This window comes from Vairimorpha ceranae (genome assembly GCF_000988165.1).
Source record: "Vairimorpha ceranae strain PA08 1199 chromosome Unknown NODE_74, whole genome shotgun sequence".
Taxonomy (NCBI): Eukaryota; Fungi; Microsporidia; family Nosematidae; genus Vairimorpha; species Vairimorpha ceranae.
Window position 1 is genome coordinate 1 of NW_020169369.1, and position 18608 is coordinate 18608.

At 25.3% G+C, this 18608-nt stretch overlaps 8 protein-coding genes across 8 annotated transcripts; 5 read left to right on the top strand and 3 right to left on the bottom strand.

Moving 5' to 3' along the window:
* AAJ76_740001 (hypothetical protein) lies at window positions 1-186 on the top strand (the record flags this gene model as incomplete). Its single annotated transcript, XM_024476352.1, has 1 exon — window positions 1-186. A coding segment is annotated over one exon (186 nt), but the record flags the coding sequence as incomplete, so codon positions are not given.
* A 2163-nt stretch (window positions 187-2349) lies between these two features.
* AAJ76_740002748 (piggybac transposable element-derived protein 3-like protein) lies at window positions 2350-2748 on the bottom strand (the record flags this gene model as incomplete). The annotated part of the gene is made up of 1 exon (XM_024476357.1): window positions 2350-2748. The coding sequence occupies one exon, from the start codon at window positions 2746-2748 to the stop codon at window positions 2350-2352; it is 399 nt and encodes a 132-aa protein (XP_024330158.1).
* Window positions 2749-6406: 3658 nt separating this feature from the next.
* Window positions 6407-6598, bottom strand: AAJ76_740006598 (hypothetical protein; the record flags this gene model as incomplete). The annotated part of the gene is made up of 1 exon (XM_024476358.1): window positions 6407-6598. One exon carries the CDS (start codon window positions 6596-6598, stop codon window positions 6407-6409), a length of 192 nt encoding a protein of 63 aa, XP_024330159.1.
* An 861-nt stretch (window positions 6599-7459) lies between these two features.
* AAJ76_740007460 (hypothetical protein) lies at window positions 7460-8731 on the top strand (the record flags this gene model as incomplete). The annotated part of the gene is made up of 1 exon (XM_024476359.1): window positions 7460-8731. The coding sequence occupies one exon, from the start codon at window positions 7460-7462 to the stop codon at window positions 8729-8731; it is 1272 nt and encodes a 423-aa protein (XP_024330160.1).
* Window positions 8732-10186: 1455 nt separating this feature from the next.
* AAJ76_7400010318 (hypothetical protein) lies at window positions 10187-10318 on the bottom strand (the record flags this gene model as incomplete). The annotated part of the gene is made up of 1 exon (XM_024476353.1): window positions 10187-10318. The coding sequence occupies one exon, from the start codon at window positions 10316-10318 to the stop codon at window positions 10187-10189; it is 132 nt and encodes a 43-aa protein (XP_024330161.1).
* A 2582-nt stretch (window positions 10319-12900) lies between these two features.
* Window positions 12901-13617, top strand: AAJ76_7400012901 (hypothetical protein; the record flags this gene model as incomplete). The annotated part of the gene is made up of 1 exon (XM_024476354.1): window positions 12901-13617. One exon carries the CDS (start codon window positions 12901-12903, stop codon window positions 13615-13617), a length of 717 nt encoding a protein of 238 aa, XP_024330162.1.
* A 2323-nt stretch (window positions 13618-15940) lies between these two features.
* On the top strand, window positions 15941-16639 carry AAJ76_7400015941 (hypothetical protein; the record flags this gene model as incomplete). Its single annotated transcript, XM_024476355.1, has 1 exon — window positions 15941-16639. One exon carries the CDS (start codon window positions 15941-15943, stop codon window positions 16637-16639), a length of 699 nt encoding a protein of 232 aa, XP_024330163.1.
* Window positions 16640-18154: 1515 nt separating this feature from the next.
* Window positions 18155-18608, top strand: AAJ76_7400018155 (hypothetical protein; the record flags this gene model as incomplete). The annotated part of the gene is made up of 1 exon (XM_024476356.1): window positions 18155-18608. A coding segment is annotated over one exon (454 nt), but the record flags the coding sequence as incomplete, so codon positions are not given.

Genomic DNA, 18608 nt, shown 5'->3' on the forward strand with positions numbered 1-18608 from the left:
GAGAATCCAGCAGATGAAAAGCCAAATGAGAATCCAGCAGATGAAAAGCCAAATGAGAATCCCAATGAGGACCCATCTAATGATCATAATAGCTCTGATGAAGAAGGTCATACAGCTATGGTTCTTTGTTTGAAAAATGGAGTAAAGAGAAGTTTAACTGATTGGTGGCAGCCATCTGCTTTGTAAATAAAATTGGTTTCTAGTACATTTTTTTTTGAGTTTAACGACCTGGATATAACTTTATAAATTTTTTGACGACATTCTTTATAAAACCTTATGCTTTATAATATACTTTTCAGCACGCTTTTTAATTGATTAAAATAAATTTTTTGGTTTATGAATCGTTTACTAAAATGTACTAGTTTTGACAAAATTTTGTTAAATTATATGAATTTGACGAGCCTTCTCAGAGGTACGTTTCTATGATGTTAATAAGAGACTTATTTTAAGTAGTAATAATAGTGGTAGTGGTAGTAGTATTCTGTTTATTATGCTTGTTAATCATTAATACATATATTCTTCATTAGCTTTGTATCCTAAGCGTGTGCTTCATTTTCTCCTATAAGCAAGGTCGTAAAAGTAGACTGATATAAAAGCGCAAAATTAATATTTTGTTTTTACAACGGAGTTTTTGGTGGTCTGGTTGTTTTTCTTCTTTTGCTTTTTTTCATTTTTTAACAATAAACTTTTTATTTTTATTTATTTTAAATATAAATTTATAGGTTTTATCAAAAATTATGCTTTTTGAAAGAATTTTTTTATTTAAATATTTAAAATGCTGCAAATAATCCCTCTTATTAGCATAAAATACTATGAAATTTTTATTGTACAACTTATTTTAAAAAATTTAAACAGTGTTTTAATTTAAAATATTTTTTAATAAAAACTTTTAATATCTACAAAATTTAGCCGAGCTTAAAATTATAGTGAAAAAGATATATAAAGCATATTTCTTTTATAAATATAAAAAAAATTATGTTTGTTTTTAATATTATACATTGTTTACAACAAATATTAAAGTATTACAACCAAAAAAATTAATATACCCTTGCCTTTTTTACAGTATTGTAGTTATCAGGTGTGGTGCCTAAACTTTAGATGTTCTTCTATGTAAAAACAAATAAATAATCTTCTTTTATTTAATTTAAATAATTATTATCTTTATAAGGCATCATTATATCTTTAAAAATGCTTTTCGTATTCATTTTAATGTAATAAATTTTTTCTTGTTCATTCCTTTGTTTCTTGTATTCCTTCTTTTTTTATTAAATTATAAAAAAAATTATTAAAATTTTTGGAAGAAAATATTATAAATGTTAAAAATTCCAAAAATACTAAATATTTTCTAAAATGTCATTGTTTCCAATAATAACCCTAGTTAAATTAATATATGGTCAATATTTGGACCAATATACAACAAAATCTACCGACATTTTATGCATACCTAACCCTACCATGAGCGGTCAAATGACCGTTTCAAAAAAACGTAAGTATCTTAGTAAAAGTAGATAGTAAAAAAAATATTTTTCTGATGATACAATAAAAAGTCGCTCACCGCCTTTCGATGTTATAAATTGTCATGATGCGGTCAGCTCATGACTATCGCCAAATGTTGGTTCAATAAATTCTTTTGTTTTAAAACAATTAATTAATAGAAATTAACTTTTAACTTCTCTTTTATCTCTTCTAATATGGCTTCTGTAATCTATTTTTAATATATCTTCCGTTTGTTTGTTTTAATTTACCCTAAAATTAAAAAAATTTTATCTAAACTTATACTTGGACTCGGGAAGAAACCTAAATACAGAGATTATCCAAATAAAACCTTTTATCCAAGCAACTCTTTAAAACCCGACATAAATTTTATTCATTTTTATACATTTGCACCACATTTTTTACAAATTACAACAATTTGAGTTGCACATTTTTCACATGCGTATTTTTTACATTTTATACAAGTTTTATTTGTTTTATTGACTTTACAATACCTTATTTGACAAGATCCTTGTTCAGAAGAAGAATATTTGTATCATTTATTGTTTTCATGAGCATTCTTTAACTATCTGGTTCTCTTTCTTATATTTGGTCTAAGTTTTCTGCCAATTAAAATAAAAACTTTTTCCTTAATATTTTTCTTCCGTCGTTTCTTTATATAAAATCCAAGCATTTATGGCGGCTAAATCTTAGATATTGAAAAATACCTGTAAAGGCTATCTCTGACATTTGGATTTTACACTACATTTTCTGTTATTTGATCGGTTATATCTACACAGAATTTTGTGCTATTGTAAAATCTAATTGTTTCTGGTGTACGGGTGTGATTTTTTTTGATTTGAACGGACGAATGTATTAACTAAATATCAATACTTTTTTATTGGGTTTAGATTTATAAATTGTAAGAATAAAATCTTTTGATTTGTATAATATTGTTAAAAATTGTGTCATACCATCCTTTACTTGTCTCGCTAAATTTGATAGCTCTCTTTTATTCCTCCGGATAGTTCCAACAAGCGTAGTTCTTTTTGCTAGAAGTCTACTCGCTAGTGACGCGCTTGTAAAAAAATTGTCAACTATTATACTTCTCCCATGGCCCGTATATGGCTCTGCTGATTTAAAAGCTATAAACTCTCCAAGCGGGATTGATAATTCTCTCTCTTCATATTTTCTCAAATATGGAAGCCCATTTACTATAAATTTACTACCTACATCAGAAACTAACCAGAATTTTATGCCAAATTTGTTCGGCATGTATTGAGTAAATCTACGGCGTGCTTTTGTAGGAAATAATTGTTCATCTATAGCAAGATATACTACCGGTTTATAAAAGTTTTGAATCTTTCAATAAATTTATACCAAACTTCAGAAATTAATGCGAACTTATCGTTTTGTAAGGGTTAGCTTAGTTGATTTCTGTTGTCAAATCGGATAAATCTCATAATTTCTGCGCAGTTATTTCGACTCATAGTTGTCGAGAAAAATATGGGTCCCATTTCGTGTTCCATAAATATGATAAATTAATATTTTTAGCCTCATATGCGCTGCGTGTATATAAAAGTCCAATAAATGCATGTAATTTTGCAATAGATAAATCTATTTCGTTTTAAACACCCAAAATGTTTTTGATTCCGTATATTCTCTTACATGTTCAATAATCAATGAAAATGCAGATTTAACTTTGCCTTTCATGATATTTCATTTATGCGTATCCTGCCAGCTCTGATATTTTCTTAAAATATTATAAATCGATGTTTTTCTACCGTTAAACCCCTCTTTTATTTTTTGCCAAACAGTTCCGCTAAAGCAGTTTCAATCCTTTCCTCGTTTTCACCTACCGAGCTAACTATAAATCTCTTTCTTTTTTGTTCCCTTCGTATATTCAAAATATTCTCTTCATCTGTATCTCTGTCAAATAAATCACAGCGATTTTCTTTAATATCATAATCAATATTGTATACTTCTTGATAATCTTCCGAACAATTCTCGTCGATATTATTTATTTTGTCTAACAAATTAATATTCCTCGAATGCCTTGACATTTTCTGGATGACTATACAAATGATAAAATAAAAACTAAACTATAAAAATATAAATCAAACTGGGCAAAAACATTGAGACCAGAAATTAAAAACAATTGTAAACCATACCGAAAAATGTTGTTGGCTCTGATAATTTTGTCGAAATTATCACTTATACCATGTAAAAATTTTTCTAATAATATAATTATAATTTTTGTTATAAACTTAAATTTTGATACTCTCTGTCGTATCGCAAACCCGTACTATCGTACAAAAAACGCTATGTCTTTTATTCCAATAATAGTGAAAACGCCATGTATTTATACTAATAATACATTTGTCTACAATGTAGATACATTGATTAGATTATAGATTGTTTACAATTACATTTTAGACTCATGGAACAATTTCAAGAATGCAATTGTTAAAGAATATAGTCGTAACTGACATAACTTTTTCAAGCGGTCAAATGACCGTACGAGGTAGACTAGACACAATATAATTTTTTCTTGGAAAAAATACAATAAAGAAAATCGTTAATATTAAAAAATAGGTTGTATGTATATTTTAATAAAAGTCAATAAGCTACATGATGATACAGTAAGGTTGTATGCTAGAAATTTTAAAAAAAATTAAAAAACGGACATTTGACCGCGCATGGTAGATTTGGTGTAAGCGTTGTTACTTCTTTATCATTAATGATTCCTTTTTTTTTACAAATTTTTTGCTTTTTCCTCTTTTAATCTATACGTATTTACTTTTTAAATTTTTCTTTATCATCCTTATCTTTATACCAACAATAATTGTTGTCATGTGTCGTGCTTTTGCATCGTTTATACCATTTTTTTTATTTGTTAAATATCTCTTTGTTTTAAGACATCCTTTTATTTGAATAATTGTCGTTTATTTAATGGAATAGTTTTGGTTCTTTGTTGTATGATCAATTTTTTCATACGAATCTTTTTCTAAATCGATTATTAGTAATCAAGTGAACTTTACATCTTTTAATTGTAGATCCTTTATTTTCTTTTCGTATGAAAACATAGGTTATCGAAGAATTGCTATTTTATTGTTCTATAATATTCCTCTTCTGTTAAGTTTTTAATGGTAGAATATTTATCTAGATTCATTTTAATTTCATTGTAAAATTCGACGATACTACTTTCATAGTTTTTTTGTCTTATAAATTTAAAGTTGTGAACAAATGCCGTAGAATCCATCTTATAACATATTTTTTGCTTAAATTTTTTAAAAATTTCAGTAATGTTTTTCTTTTTCCACATATCTCTTAATGTTGGTTCTAATATGCAGTCTGTAAAATAAAAATTCATATTTTTTTGGAGTATTTTTATATTTTTTGACTTAAAATTAATATAATATTTATGACACAATCTACACAACAATGCAAATTACAGAAAGTTTTTATTTTGTGTTTTGTTATTTTGTGACTTTTAAGCATTTTTCGGGTAAAGTGTAAAATAAAAAAAACATATTTTTAAGAGACAACAAAAAAATCTTTAACTATCCCCTCCAACAATGTTTTATTATGTTAATCTCCAATCCCTACATATGGCTGTGTCTGAATTCTTAAAAGATAAATAGTTGGCTTCTTGAAATCAAATTACTCACAGGCCCATTTCAAATAAATTAAAGCACAGCGTCCAGGATACTGTCTAAATATCGTAGTATTGGTAATATGGATAATAAAAACGGGCAAAAAACATTGAAAATCTATAATATTTTTGAAGTTGAGCAATTAAGAAAATTAATAAAAGCAATCTAAAACTATCTTTGAGAAAGGTAGATACTAAGTTTAAGAAGAGTACTGGTAAGGACATATTGCATATGTGAGTAAAGAATATTTTAAATGAAGCTAATATTAGGGCATTTTCGGCCATTAAAAAACCTTTCTTGTCAAAAAAAACATTTTGACTAGAATCAAAAGAACAGCAGATTTTCTTTGTCTCTTAAATAATGCAATAAAAAGCATTATATTTTCGGATGAGAGCAAATTTAATCCGTTTAACTTTGATTGTAAGGTTTCTTTCTGGAGAAAACAAGAAACCAGTCTTCAGTTGAAGCATTTAACACCAACAATTAAACTTGGAGGGGGTATGCATCGTATGAGGATGTTTCTCATATTATGGAGTAGGGAGATTGGTATCCATTAATGAAATCATGAATTTTGCTGCATATGTTGACATTCGTGCAAATAACCCGACTGCCTTTGTAAATAAAATAGGCCTTTGGAAGTTTATTTTCCAACAGGATAACGATGATAAGCATACTTCAAAGCTTTCGAAGGTTAATTTTGAGGAGAAAGACATAGAATTGTTGCTATTGCCTCCACAATCACCAGATTTAAATCCTATCGAGACTCTATGGGCCCTAATTAGAGGGAGTTAACTGATTTTATTTTTGATACAAAGGCCGAGTTTAAGGTAAAAATTGAACAGATTTGGTACTCAATACCTATAGAATTATGTCAAAAATTGGCAATGAGTTTTAAAAAGCGATCAAGAATAGTTTATGAAGTTAAAGGTGAGCATATTAGAACTTAAATAAAATATGCATTTTTTATTTTAATTTTTTAAAAAAATTGAAAAAAACAGCTATTATAACAACAAAAATTTAAAAAAAGCTGTTTAATGTATATAAAATGCAAAAATAAACAAGATTATTGTTTTTGTTGGGGAGTACACGCTGCAGAATTGCATCTTTTCCCTATGCATTTTTAATTTTAGAGAATGTAACTTCTAGTAATAAAATCTTTTGTTCTTCGAAATTCCATTCCAAGCCTTTAGATATTTGCATAAATTCTTCAATTCATGTTTTTATATTGATATTCTTTAAATTTGTAATTTTTTTAACGTTTTTGATAGTGGCAGTTTTTAACCTGGAATCCTGATTTCAAATTTTAAATATTGTTTAATATTATAATTACTAACTATTTTATTATCTTCATTCTTTAAATTCAAATTGCCAGATAACACCAGAGTAAAGTTATCTTCTAAAAAGAATTCGATTATGCAAATGGATTTATTTATGCTTCTTTTTGATTCTAAATTTTTTTTATTATTCATATTTTAAATTTTAGATTGAAACTAGATGTTTTATTCTAAAACTCATTTATTGTTTGAAAGTTATTAGTTCAAAGATTTACTAATAACTTGATTTTTATATCATGATCATTGTACATGATAGTTAAAGACATTTCTAAATAATAATTTTTTTTCGAATCTTAATGAAATTTTAGATTTAGTTTTATAGGTTTAAAATTAAATATTTTTCATTTAAAATTGTATTCTGCTTAAAAATATATTTTCATAAGTTTTTCTTTGCTAATATTTTGCTCTAAAAAAACATAGACAGTCTGATATATTTTTAGTTTTATGACCGTTAAATTTTAGCACTAATTACAACTATCATTTTATGTTACCTATCTTTTTTTATTTTTTAAAAAAAAAGAAATCCATACATTTATTTTTGTAAAAAAGCATTTCGTTGATATTTAAATATTAGTAAATTAATATACAAACTTTAAAACATAAATTTCTAGTAAAAAACTGATTTTTTATAAGGTATAAAAAAATTGAATGAAAATACATAATAAACAAAATGTGTTTTTCCAAGTTGTAGATGTCATGTCCCAATTTATAACAAGAAATTTTAATAATAATTTTTGTTTATTTTTCCTTTAAAGTTCAATATTTTTAATTTAAAAAGTATTTAATTTATGAAAACTTTTAAATGTATCAAAAATGCACTAAATACAATAAAATAACTTTATTTAAAACCAAATTATTTAATAAGAGCTTAATAGCTCATTTTTAAACATGGGAACATCCTCAAGGACAATCCAGTAGATATTCTATAGAAACTAGGTTGAAATATATTTTTAATTTATTATTGATTAAACTATCTTTTTTAATAAGCCCCATAAAATGAAATACATATGTTTATTATGGTTTTTTAAAAAAGTACTATCATCAAATATTAATACATATGAAGGCCTATGTATTCTTAATAATTCTATATTGAAGGATAAAGATAATGATGACAAAATTCAAAAAGATTGTAATAAAAAAATGAGAATTGAAAAGGAATGTGATGCGACTGTTGACTCAGATGAAAGCTTCATAGATGTGGGAAGTGAAGAGTATGAAATGAAATATTTACAAAACGTTTATACTACCGATGAAAAATTTAAACAAGACGCTTGTATAGACGATACCACTACTACAAGTCTGCGAAGTTTTAATAATGATCCGAAAGACATTCGCGAGAAAGAATTAACAAAATCTAGTTTTCCAGAACCATTAGATTTAAGCTGTAAATATAAAAATAGTCTTGTTTGTCAACGCTCAGATGCCCTACAACTAGATAATACAGTTGTATATAATTCTACGAATGCAGATACTTTAGATAAAAATGTAGATTTAAATCTTCTTGAAGCTTTAAAAAATAATAATAGTAACGTCGTAAGTTTATACACTACTATTGCCAATACAAGTACAGACGATGTCTTTAGAAATTACATTTTACAACCTTGTCCCATTTGTGCATATTTATCTTTTGTAAGATCTCGTAATACAACTTTGGACGATGAGCAAGAACTTGAAAACCTATTAAGAAAGCTTGAAAAAAGGTTTAGCGATTTGATGAAAGCAGAAGAAAAACCCGAATTTAGTAATAAGTACATTATAGATGTTTATAAGATTTTAAATTATGATAAGCTGAATTTTATAAAGAATAGAAATGATTTTCGACGAAGATTTTATCAAATACAAAGAGATATTATTTTATGTATCCCAAATATTTTGGAACAACTTAGGCATCAACAAATATCAGAGAATAGTTGTATTTTGATTGAAAAAGTTCTTAACTTTATTAAATTGGTTTTTGTCTTTGTTAATGATTGCAAATTTTGTGGAATCAAAGAGTTAATTGAGCAGCCTTACTTTGATAATAGGTTTAAATATCAAGAATATAAATTTTTAACTTTATTCTCGGATTCAATTTTTTCTGAAATGATTACTTTAGTAGAAAGAATACGTTATAGAAGCCAGAGTCTCGATCCTAAAAAAGAAAATTTATTTTATAAATATTTTAAATGTTTAAGATACCGTATTAAATACATAGTAGGAAACTTAGGATATTATACTTATAATGCAAATAAGATTAACAATTTTTTTATGAAATTTAGGACAAATTAAACTTTTTAATTTAACACTCTTTTTTGGATATTAACGCAGGGGAATGATACTTCAAAATATCTGATTTTAAAAAAATTATCATCATCAATCATTATCATCAATGTATATAAAAAGTTTAAATCTGAATATTTATTAATTTTTTAACCCTTCTTTTTTAAAATTTGTAAAATATTTTTTTTGTAAGCGGTAACATTATGGTAAAGTTTTATTTATTTGTATCCTTTTTGTCATGTTTATAATCATACTTTTAAGAATATAGACACAGTAAAAGTTAATTTATAGTAAATATTAAATTTATTACAAAAAGAGTTATTAAAATGACAAACTATACATTTGAAAAAAAATTACATAAACTAATATAATTTCGAAATCCCGTTTTTAACAAGGTAGCGTAAACTAGTTATGTAAATAATTTCTTTCAAATATGCGATCAGAAAATAGCTAAAATACAAGTTATTACTAAACATGTTTCGATATATGAGGAAGGAGATTTTGATACAATCCATTTGAGATGTCTTAATGCAAATTGTACTGTGAGTGCTACATCTCCAAATAATAAATTAGTTAAAATACTTATCTTTTTACAAAAAAATTTTTTTACCCCCAGAAAAATAAAAGCAAAAAACTTTTTTAAATATTCAATTTAATAGCCTTTTTAAGTCCATAAATAAATTCTTTTAAAAACAAAGAATCTTCATATAAAAGCCAAAATTTTTATATTTTTGTTTCTTGATTAACGTATTTTCATTTCTTCTTCTAGTTTTGCTCACAGAAATTAATCTACTAAATTTTATTTAATTGTGCATTTGTATATCTTTAATAGTATATAAAACTTTTAGCACTAAAGTATTTGCCTTATTTCTTAGCTTTTTAACTTTGAATGAAAACCTTCCGCGGCATTATTGAACCTGCCACAAAGAGTATTTTAGTATGATCATATCTCTCGATCGTAAAATTGACTACTATTACATATTCAGTTTCTCCATATAATCTAATAATAATTAAACATCTGTATTGAAATTAGATTAGCGAATTGTTAATATATTCCAGGTAACATCTATATAATTTGAAAAATTGCAATATAGAGTATCACAACGAACCACAAATTAATATATACAGGAAATTCACCACCAAGGTAAGTCTTTATATTAATTTCTAAGGGTGCCAAGTTAAGGCGTATTTTAGATCTTTTTATAATTTATGATTTTTTTTTTCTTTATCAAAAATAAAATTATAAATAAAAATTATAAGTTGAAAGGTAAATGAATTACGAAAGAAATGGTAGTAACAAACTAGACAACATTTTGCATGATTCCAAGAATGGTAGAGGAATACAAAATAAAATAAACAATTTAGTTGAATATTATTTGAAGTATAGCAAGGTCCCTTCAATAAAGAACAAAAACCTTGGCATCTAGAGTAATCATTTCAACCAACTCGGTAAAATAACTGTTTTCATTGCAAAAAGTCATAAGCCCCGATTTTTGTATATGTTTCTAAATAACACCCTTTCCATATTTTTAAATCTATAGTCATTAAAAGCAGATGTTTTATTCTTTTGACCACATATCCTAAAGAAATTTTCATATAAGAATTAAAATTTTTACAAAAATTGGGCGCTACCACAAGTTTAAACAAATGGTATTCATATGAATCTTACAGATTATAATGCTGTTTTTAAATCTTGGCTAAAGTTTATTGTATGTAATTGACAGAAGCTCAAGGAATCCGGGATGTCATGAAAAAATCTTCCAGCACACTAATTGTTCTAAGGTTTTAATTTGTCTTTTGATTTAAATGTTTAGTGTTTGAATACTTTAAGCTTCTGCTTGTTGCAGTGTAAAGACTTTTGAAAAATAATTGATTTTTTTTAAATTTTCTTTATATAGTTATTACTTCTTTAAAAATTAACAAAATATCTTTTATTCCAGAATCTACATAAATGTCATGATTCTCTTTAAAATGTGCCAATTCGGTATATTTATTTGTCAATTAAATATTTCATGTGGTAATTTTACCACAATAGTGTGTATTAGCAAATTCGTTATTTGTATCAAAATTATATTTTATAACAGAGGTACTAAAACCCTTCGAGATAATAATTGAACAGACAATGGTGGCCTATCACAGATTATCGTTAAGATAAAAAATCTTTGCAAGTAATTTTTAAGTTTTTATATGAAAAAAAAATTTCTTAAAACATCAGCCAAAGTGTTAAAAATGGAAAAATAATGTTCTTAATGATTATTTTTACAATTCTATAAAAAATGGCAGGAAACTTGTTTAAAGATGCGATAAGAGAGGATAAATTTTTTTACACTATTAGCTTTAGTCTTTGTAGAACTTACTAAATAATTTCGACAAAAAGGACGAAAAATTTTTGTAGATGCCGATCGGTTTTACACCATTTTTGAAATTTAAATGTAATACAAGGATATAAAATCTTTTCGCCTTTTTAAACTATATTCTCATAAAAATTGTATTAAACATTCAAAATGCTGCTCATGTGTAGTACTAGCTTTTTTCTTAAAAAGAACTTTGAGCATAATCATAAACTTTCTATATGTTGGTTATGTATTTCAAAATTCAACGAGTCAACAATATTTATAGAATGATTTATGATTTCATGAACGTATTCTACTGCCTCATTATTTCTTATATTTATAATTGCAGTATTATAGGCTTTCCGCTTGTCTGAAATTATTCTAGCTTAAGATAAAATAAATTTAAAATTACATTGCTATAGCTGTTATATTCCTATTCTCTACAGGTAAAATAAACCATTTTTAAAACCAATCATCAACCCCTCCAACATACCATTTCCCATTTATAAGCCGCCCTCGTCTGTATTTTCACTTAAAAAAAAATATTTGTCTATTTCAACTATTTAAAAACATCCATTTACGTATATACCACCAAATTTTTCGTTCCTTTCAGGCATATATTCAGAAATTAATTCTCTGATTAAAGTCTTCATTCTGAAATTGTAATTCTATGTACATAAACGCCGTACGCAATATTTTTGACGATTTTGTCCTTGTAAACATTTTAAGCTATTTTAAATACTTAAATTATAATTTTTGAATTAACAATTCTTCTTTGGCGAACATTGAAAAGTACAAGGGCAACAACAAGTCCATAAAAACCATCCGTTGACTTTTTACATTTTACAAGAGACATTCTTGTCGATTCCTTGAAAATACTTTACAGTATAATATGATCAAATATTTTTGGCTTGCATAAATATAAAACAGGAGTATAATTATCAATAAAGATCATTTCTATAAGGCTTAATTCATTTTAACATCAGAAATATCTTCATAAGTGTATACCTTTTTTTAAGTTTTATTTTTAATTTAAACTATTTCAAGGGCTCTAAATGAAAAGTTTTAAAAACGATATAAAATTTCAAAAATGATGAAAAACTGATCACTCCCAGAATTTCTTTATATATTGACCAGCTTACACTATCTTGTTTAAAACTAGTTTACAAATTTAATGTATGATCTTTCTTTTTCTATATATGTTATGTCTTTATGCATATATTTATTTTTTAAAATTACAAAATGGCCTTTTTTTATAAATTAAATTTGCAATAGCTAACGTCTATGTATTCAAATAAGTAAATTAAACTGAAGGAAATGTACAAAAATATTATTCCGTGATATAGAAGTAAACTTTATAATAATGCTACTTTTTATATGAGAATTACAAACAATCTTACAAATTTAAAAAAATGAGTTAAAAAATAAATAAATTTTCAGATTCAAACATTTTATATTTATTGGTTAAAGGACAAAACTTTTAATTTTTAAAACCTTTTATATATTATAAAAAGTTATCATTTAATATTTTTATCTGTAAATACCAAAACGATATATAATTTAACTATTAGTAATATTAAAAGAAAATTATTTTTTATATCTGGTCTTTTTTATAAATAAAATTTACACAATGAAAGTTTAATATATGAAAAATATACAGTAAATAATTTAATACATGGTGGTATACATAAATCCATGATCTATCAGTCAATTTAATCCCATTTCTAGTAAAAATCTTTCTCAAAAAGTTAATTAATCAATTTTTACAAAGTTTTAGTAAATAAAATCTTCCTTTTTTATCAATTAATAGAAAAAGTATAATTTTTTTAAAAAAATACTCCCCGCATGCTTCTTCTTAAAAAAGTTGGAAAAATCATCTTAATTCTATTAGTAGTTATTGGAAGTTTGATAGTGATACTAGAGCTTTTAGGTTATAGTATATTCGAATTCCTAAAGCCTAAAATGTCACTGAGTAGCACAAATGTCGGAAAATTTGATACTGAAATTGCGTACCAACTCTATTTAGACAATTGCAAACTTAAAAAAATTAACAGTTTATCATTGTACGAATTTGATTTAATGGTTAAAGCTTTAAGAATAATTGTTGATATCAATATCAAATCATTATCAATAGCTAAAACGCTTAAAACAAAATTTTTTTTGCTAGAGGCGGATTATTTAAAAAAAAAAGAAAAGTTAGATTTGACGCTTGATAATTTTCAAAAAACTAACGATATGTTAAAAACAAACTTGTTTAATACAGAACTGTCAAAATCTACTTTTCTTAGTTCGTTCGGTATTTTATTTGAATTTAGGATCAATGATAAAGATGAATTATTTGTACCTCAAAACTACATTATTCATAACAAAAAGGCCTATCAAGAATTAAAAGAATTGTGTGCTAAAAAAGCTGATAAAGATTTACAAAAGGCGCTTTTTCATGAAAGGGCAGGAGAAGTAGTATACAATTTCAATTACATTCAGATTATGTTTACAAATTGGATCGAATATTTATTTGACGAATTTAAGGGAAATGGCGATTTCCAGAGTTTTCTTTTCTAAAAATTGCCTTTAAGTAATTTTTGTTGATAATTATGTTTACAGGTAACGTTATAAATTCAATAAAAGAATTTTTATCTTATTGTATAAATTAATGACTAAGCTAGTAATATAAAGACGGCTAAATTTTACTACAATAAAACTTTTTATAATGTTTCCAAAGGTGTCATGATACAACAGCCACATGGTCACACCTTTAATTTGTTTACATCTTATCTGTATACAAAATTATTTTTCTTAAGAAAAGTAGTTACCCAATTATTTTAACCTTATACATTTAGCTTTGATACTCTCATTAAGTTATTATTTTTTACCGTTTTAAAATTAATTTCTAATATAGAGAAAATTTTAGCTGGAACTTATAGCAAGCCAACATAAAATTAAACGTCATAACACAAATAAACGTAATTCCTACAAAAATTTTTAAAAACCGACAAAAAGGCGATACCAATTATAGCGTAACTTCTGAAAAAGGATCTTATGTAAATATTGTAAAGTCGTGCTGAAAAGTTTCTTAAAATAAACCAGCTTAGCTTTACTCTATTTAATACAGAATTGTGCCACTATCTGTTGCCAATGTACTTCTTTTCAATTAATCTTTTTTTTATAGGTCTTTTTGTTGTAACTCAAAAACTTTCATCTTTACATTATAAAATTTGATAATTATTAAAATATCTGATCACAACTGTCAAAAGATTAAATGATTTGACATTTATGATCAATTGTTTAAAAAATTTATTTAACAAACTTATGTTTTACGATAACTAATTGTCTGTAAAATATACTCAGATGCACTATAAATAGGATTATAAAAGAGTTTATTTTTTTTCTTAAAAATGAAATTAAAAATGCTTAAAAAAAAAGTAAAAACAATAATTTTAGAAAATCAAAACTTATTTATGATAGTGCGGATCTGTAAAAAAAAGGAAAAATTATGAAAGAAATAAATATGGGTCATTTTGGTGCAAGAATAAAGTTTGCTTTTTGTAAATTGAACAAACCTTTATTTGTAAAAAAAAAATATTTGAAAATTTAAAATTTTTAAGAATATCAAAATTGTGGTGAGTTAAGACCAATTCTGCTTTAATTGCTTATATCTTAAAATTAGTAAAAGTTGTGTTTATCGAATAATCAAAAGAGTTTTTTCAATCTTACTTGAGAACTTTTACAAAATATATTATTTTATTAGTCAAGAGGATGAAATAGTTAAACTTTTTGAATTTAAATTAGAAAAAAAAGTATAACAGGAGACATCTTGTGAATGGTGTTCAGATTTTTCCGTTAGTTAAGATGGAAAACAAAAAAAAATTTTTTTATTTCGGGTTAACAATAGAACAAAATTAACTTTACATGTAAAAGGTACTTGGTCTGTTGTATCCAATGCAGAAATTTACAGTGTCGGCGGAAAGGTTACAATAATTAAAATGAATATAATCATAAAACTGTAAATTGTAATAAATTTTTTAAGGATCTTGATACAGGAGTGCATACAAATACGATTGGAGGTACATGGTTTGTGTAAGAATGGCTTCAACACATGTCAAAGATATCTTCCTATATCATGAGATATCTGACATGTTGTGAGTTAAATAATTTATAATAAATAAACCCGTGTTTAATACCAACAATATGGCGACTTACAATAAAAATTTTCTTCAATTTAGAAATGAAGAAAAAGATGACCCACAACAGTTCACAGAGGACTTGTTGGAGGTGGGTAGGTTGAACGAACTCAGTGAGGGTAAGCTGATACTCATGTTCAAGATGTCTCTTAGGGAAGAGGCAAAGGATTGGATGGCAGCACAGCCGTTGGGATTGAGCTTTGAAGAGATACTGTGAAGTCATTTAAAATGAGATTTGTTAGTAATATAGCTCTTAAAGTTAGTATTGAGAAATTATCAACACTTAAATTCGCTAGAGAATCAATTCTCAATTATCTGTCTCGGGAAATGGTACACTGCTAGCCCGTTTGGGTCTGGAAGACTTAGAAGAGGTATTTATAAATGACATTCTTGTTTATTCAGGATTTCTTTTTATAGTTTTACATGAAACATGCAAACAAACAAATAAACACGCTTAAGACATTGTGGTTTCGTTCGTATCTGAAACTACTAAATTTTTAACACCCAACAATGATTATCACAAATTTTTGTTTTATAAGCCAATTTAACTTCTTTTCTAGTAAAACTTTAGCCATTTTTATTTATTCCAATAAATTGAACAATTTCGCCTATTGTTAATAAATCTCCTTTTTTCAAAGTTTTTGTAAATAACAAAATCCTTTTTTATTAATAAAAAAGTATAATATTTAAAAAAATACCCTTACATGTCTCTTTTTAAAAATGTCTTAAAGGTTCTCTTTTACATACTTATAGCTATTGGAAGTGTAATAACAGTATTGGACATTTTTGGCTACAATGTATTTTCATTTCTACAACCTAAAATGTCATTGACTACCCCAGAACTTGGAAAACTTAATATTGAAAGGAGTTATAAAATCTATACATCATTGTATCCAAAAAAAGAAAAACTAATGAGGAAAGACTTTAATCTAATGATAAAAGCTCTGAAAATTATTGTTGAGCTCGATATCAAATCATTGAAGCTAACTGAGATACTAGCTACAAAATTCGAATCTTCCTCTGTAGCTAATCTTACAAATGATGAATTAAAATTGATACTTAATGATTTTAAAAAAACAAATACCATTTTAAAAACAGAATTGTTTGTAAAAGAACTGTCAAACTATAATATTTTTTTATATAGACCTATAGTTAAATTTGATATTAGAGAAGATGATTGTGTATTAATTGTATATAAAGACTACATAACTAGAAATGACGTGGCCTATCAAAAATTAAAAAAGTTGTGTGACAAAATGGCCGATACAGATTTGACGAATGCGCTATTAAATACAAAGGGAGTAAGTAATACAAACAACTTTAATTATATTCAGTATATGTTTACAAATTGGATAGAATTTTTGTTGGGAATATCTATTCAAAATGGCATTATTAGAATATGAGTTAAATAAATATTTAATTTAAGTAATGTTTATTTTTAATAATTGTAGTAAATTAAATTGTATCAAGGATTAACGTTATTTAAATAAATAATGTTTTAAAAACTAAAAAAAATTATTATGTATCTAAAGCTATAAAGAGTTCTATATTTTAATTAAATTACACAATCCTTAATGCTGATAAAGATTGCGCCCGGCTATAGCGTAATTTTTTAAAAAAGCTCTTTGTGTAAATATCTAACCAACCAACAAGCTAGAAATTGATCTTTAAGTAATCTTAAATTATAAAACCATGGTTAAAAAATACTAGGAGATTATTTTTTGTTAAAGTAGGAGATGTTAATTTGATATATTAAAAAATTTATAATAGGAATTTTATTACCATATTTAAAAAGAAACAAAAACTTGTATAAAATTAAATCGTAGAATGTTACAATTAAATAGTTATACATTTTAGTAAACAGAAATAAAACTTTAACGTGAAAAAATGTTCGCTTTCTTATGCTTTGTCATATCTATAAAATAATGTCACGCAAACTTTATGATTGATATTCATTTGGTTGAGTGCAGTACATTGAGTGAGCAATATTTTTTGACACATTAAAAACTTATGTTATAGTTGATAATCATTAAAAGTTAAATGTTGAAATATTTTACGCTGTAATAAATGTTATGTCTTAACAACATTAAGTTAATAATTATAAAACTTCTATCTCGTTTGTTTTATTAGTAATAAAATGCTATCATCAAAAAATTTTAACGTATTTTTTTGCTATAATTTTGTAGATTTAAGCTGATCAAATATTAAATATTGATTAATATTAATAAACAATTTAAATATTAGGACATAAAAAGTAAAAAAAAATAATTAATTACCATAACTGTAAAATATTTTTTAGTTTTTCTAAACAGAGAAATTAAAAAATTTTTTTTTAAGTATAAAAAATTTTAGAATTTAAAACAGTTTAATATTTGGGCATGATCTTTTAATTTAACATAAATTATAGTTTCTGTAAAGATATACATATATACTTCAATATAATAATCGTTAGGTTCATTTTTCTTCTGCGGTGAAAAATGGATTAATTTTCACCTATTAATTTTTTACCCCTATATTTAAAAACTTTTAAATAATTTTTAAAAAGATCGGTCTCTTTTTATAATTTTAATTTTTTTACCCTTACTATCAAAAATTTATCAAATAATATCATCAAAAGCATTAGAGGAAAAGAAAAAATTGCATATAAAGGCTTTTTTTACAATTTCAAGGAACATTCTGTTGGTAAATTTGTCTGGAGATGCAATAAGGAAGGATGTCCTTCTTTATTAAAAACTACAATAGACTGTCTTTTACTGGAATTTTCAGGGCATAACCATTGCAGTGACAATATTAAATTTAGCAAGTTACCCTTTGCTAGTAAATTAAAACAGAGAATCCTAAACACCTCTGAAACATCAAGAGTTGCAATCTCTAATGTAATGTCTGAATTTAACTACTCAAACATTATAGATTATAAGATGATGAATAGTTTGGTCACAAGTTCTAGAGAGACCAACAATCTTACAATTGTTAAAGAATATGATATTTCATACGAATTGACAAAGACAACTAGGGGGAAGAAGTTTTTGTTCTACGATTCTGGAATACATGATGAGAACAGAATTGTTGTATTTACAACCGATGAAAATATTTTGCATCTCATCAATTGCAAAATAATGATTTGTGGCTACACTTTCAAGTCTGCTCCTAAAAACTTTGAACAAATTTTTACCTTACAGTGCAATGTTAGAAATAAAAATTTGCCTCTTTTGTATTGTTTTATGAAAACAAAAAATGAATATTCTTATAATAAGCTTTTTGAATGGTTAAGTAAAGAAATAAAAGAAGAAGTAATAAAAGAGAAGAATATTATTTTGGACTTTGAAAGAGCTAGTATGAATGCTCTTAAAAAGTTTTTTACAAGTTCTAAAA